General features: G+C 38.8%; 1 protein-coding gene across 1 annotated transcript; it reads right to left on the bottom strand.

Moving 5' to 3' along the window:
• Nucleotides 1-2313: 2313 nt before the first annotated feature.
• Nucleotides 2314-3003, bottom strand: LOC135077266 (uncharacterized). The gene has a single exon (XM_063971802.1). It carries the CDS (start codon nucleotides 3001-3003, stop codon nucleotides 2314-2316), a length of 690 nt encoding a protein of 229 aa, XP_063827872.1.
• Nucleotides 3004-3576: the final 573 nt, after the last annotated feature.

Below are 3576 nucleotides of genomic sequence, written 5' to 3'. Positions count from 1 at the left end.
TTTACGAGTTCACTTCAATACAAATACAAAAGGACAGTTTCAGGTACCTAACTACCAATTACTTTGTGAGTTAGTTACCTAATTGTAACCGTGGGACTGAAGCATTACATTTTAAGATACTTATATTTAGTCCAGCTGCTTATAAGTTCACAGCATTGCTCTTAGTGTCAACTGATAGTAGAAAATGTGTGTCTAGCATTAAAATTTACTATATTATATCCCAACAAATGTACGATTATCGACAGATCCTGAAATAACTTCATTCAGCACTTATTAGTATAACTTTTAGCACATTACTTTAAATATCCATCTCGTCTGTCACACAGGAAATCATAAACAAGCCTACCGCAACACTTTCGTATCTTTAAACGGAGTAAAACGCTATATAACCGTTAAATAAATGGGATAAAGTGCAAAAAGTGTCCTACTAATTGCTTATAATGAGGCCTGTTTAAAGCTCCATAAAAGATTAAAGATGCCACTGAAATATATAATGGTACCTCTTACGTGATGAAAACCAAAGTAAAACGGACAGAGGAAGGTTGGAAATAATCGAAATTGAACTTTAATGTTCAGGAGATAAGGAACGGAGAGGGTTGAGGCTGTTAAAGATAGAACACGAATCCTCTTATCAAAACAGTTTCTTGTGCTAACTCGTCTGATAATCAAGCACCTTTATGTGCGACACACAGGAGACTTGATTGGCAAACATTAAAATAAATGAGACTGAGAATGAAACATTGATTAAAAAAATAAGTTGTGAACGAACCAATAAAGGCTCGTTGTTTGTTCTTTTTACCCCACTACGGCAAAGTCAAAAAGAAGTGTTGCTTAAAAATCAGTAGGAAAAAGAGTACTGAAGAATAAGAAAGACGAAAAAGTTGACGATGAACCTTTTTAAGCTTTATAAGTACTTTTAGATCAAAGTCGTACCTACAATGTAAGTCAAATTAAGTCACTATTTTGGTCAACTTTAGGTAAGATTTTTATATTATTCATTACCTACAATTATACAAAAAAAAAACTACATTTTATTGCATTGCCATATATCATAGAGGTAAATAAATTTTAAGGTATTGGGTACATTCTGCTGAAACTAAAAGATTGCCGATCTTTACAGCAGTAAATCTCGAGATATAAATGGTGAAAATTATATGCATGAAGCAATAGTAATGCGTTCAGAAATGGTTTAGCCGATACGCTATCGTCTGGATTTGTGTATCTTTAGTGGGCATAAAATCGTTTTTATTAACACTTTAGTACAGCATTAATAAGAGCAGTGTGCTGTCGTTAGAATTAATTGTGCTTCTAGTTTTAAGCCCTTTTTATAACACTCTTAGTGGTACTTCGTTTAAATGGTGTCATAAAAACTCTTTTTATCTGCTTTATGAGTGATAAAGGATGTCCTTAGCTGCTAAACTACAAAAAGTATATAACTGCAATATTTAAGGTTTGCAATAAATTAAGACGATAAATAAGAGCGGAATTCATATAAATATCGTGTATCGTACATATGCCAACAGATTTTGGTAGAACTTCATTATAGTTTGTAACTTTAAAACCTTGTACATAAATTTAACTTCTATAAAGTATGGAGACTACAAGTTTGCTCGTAGACATTAGCGAGAAACTACCACCACTTGCTATAAAAATACATTATTGATTAAATATTCAAGAAATTGTTTTGTTTGAAACCGAACTCCGGTAATTTCAGCCGGAGATTAAAAAAAGTAGGTACATTATTATGTAATAGAAATCTACTAAGGCAAACACAATACTTATGCGAGAGAAGTCAATGTCACGAGTCAAAGATAAGTTAATTCAAATTATCTACCACGGTAATTGAAATTTCAGTCATTCTTTCATGATTGAGGAGGTAAAAAAACAACTTTATTTTCATTCAGTAGCAAAACTAGCTTCTTTCAGAACTTGCCAATTTTTTTTCTCGAGGCCACGTAAAGGCTCTATAAGAGCAATTTGACTATAATATGCCAGTAATAATTTAATTAGTATAGCTAGATAAATAGATTTATGGACATTTTTGTTTATGATTTTGAAAGAGATTGTCGCGACAAACATAACCACCATATCCAGGATTATAGTTTGTAGTATCGTAGGATCTTGAAATTAGGGGCCTTTTCAATAATAAGCCATTCTTCGGTGAACATTGGGGTTTACTTCGGTTTAAACAATATTATAGGTACATTACAGAAAAATAAAGCCTTTCTCGTTGGCGGTAAAAAAAATGGAAGCGACGCTTCTTTTGGCGGTCGTCGCATAGACCAAAATTCTCTCGGCTCCATAGACCTCTTTCTATGGAGCATGCTTGATTATGATAGGGGGCGCTAGCGTCGCCGGTGGTGGCGCTGATGTAGCAGCGCGAACATACTGGGGCCCGTTGAAAGCAGGTGACTGGGTTTCAACTTCATTCGAAGGCGGCAGTGCGACGAGCTTGTTGAGAGCACGGCGGACAATTCCTTTGGCCGTGTTGACATCCACAACTCTGGTGATATTGTCGGGTCCGGGGTAGAGTTTGACAATCCGTCCTAGGCGCCATTTCATAGGTGGGGCGTGGTCTTCTTTGAGTAGGACCAGGTCGCCTTCCTTGGCTTGATGCTGCATTGTCCTCCACTTCGTTCGGACCTGGAGCTCTGATAGGTACTCCGTCCTCCATCTGTCCCAAAATTGCTGCCGGTGTCTCTCTATGATGTGGTAGCGATTGGTAGACTTCAGTTCTTCAAACGGATGAGATGGCACCGACATGAGTGGACGACCGATGAGGAAGTGGCCAGGAGTGATAGGAGTCAGGTCAAGAGGATCGGAAGATAGAGGTGACAGGGGGCGGGAATTGAGGATTGACTCTATTTGCGCGAAGAGCGTAGTAAGTTCTTCAAATGTTAGTGAACTATTGCCCGCGACCCGTTTTAAATGAAATTTTGACGATTTAACGCCGGCCTCCCATAAACCGCCGAAATTGGGGGAGTATGCCGGTATAAACTTCATGGTTATGCCTTCGCTACTAGTAAAATTGCATACGGGCTGACGACTTGACCGCAACATTCTACCTAGTTCATTGTTTGCCCCAACGAAGTTAGTGCCGTTGTCGCAATGGATCGTATGGGGTTTGCCGCGGCGAGATACAAAACGTCGAAGACATAAAATAAAAGCTTCAGTACTTAGGTCACTGACCACCTCAAGGTGGACAGCCTTGGTTGTAAGACATACAAATATACATAGATAACATTTGGTGATGCGATTGCCACGTCCTTTACGACTGGATATTTGAAATGGCCCGGCAAAATCGGCGCCACAATAATAAAATGGGAATGACACATTAGTGCGGTTGACCGGCAAGTGGCCCATAAGGGGCTGCATAGTCTTGCCGCGCCAACGGATGCAAGTGACGCAGGCCTTCGTGACGCTGCGAGCAAGCGCCCTGCCACCCAGGGGCCAGAAGGTGTCCCTGATGGAAGCTAGCAGGAGCTGAGGCCCTGCGTGAAAAAGACGTAAATGTTCATCAATTAAAATCAATCTAGTTAATCGATGTTTATCTAAAATTATAGGATGTTTTTTATC

This window comes from Ostrinia nubilalis, chromosome 13 (genome assembly GCF_963855985.1).
Source record: "Ostrinia nubilalis chromosome 13, ilOstNubi1.1, whole genome shotgun sequence".
Lineage (NCBI taxonomy): Eukaryota > Metazoa > Arthropoda > Insecta > Lepidoptera > Crambidae > Ostrinia > Ostrinia nubilalis.
This window is presented reverse-complemented; position numbering and strand designations above follow the sequence as displayed.

Excerpts from the sequence above, each read along its gene's own strand:
- LOC135077266 (XM_063971802.1), bottom strand. The coding sequence starts at position 3,003 with ATGAAGTTTATACCGGCATACTCCCCCAATTTCGGCGGTTTATGGGAG.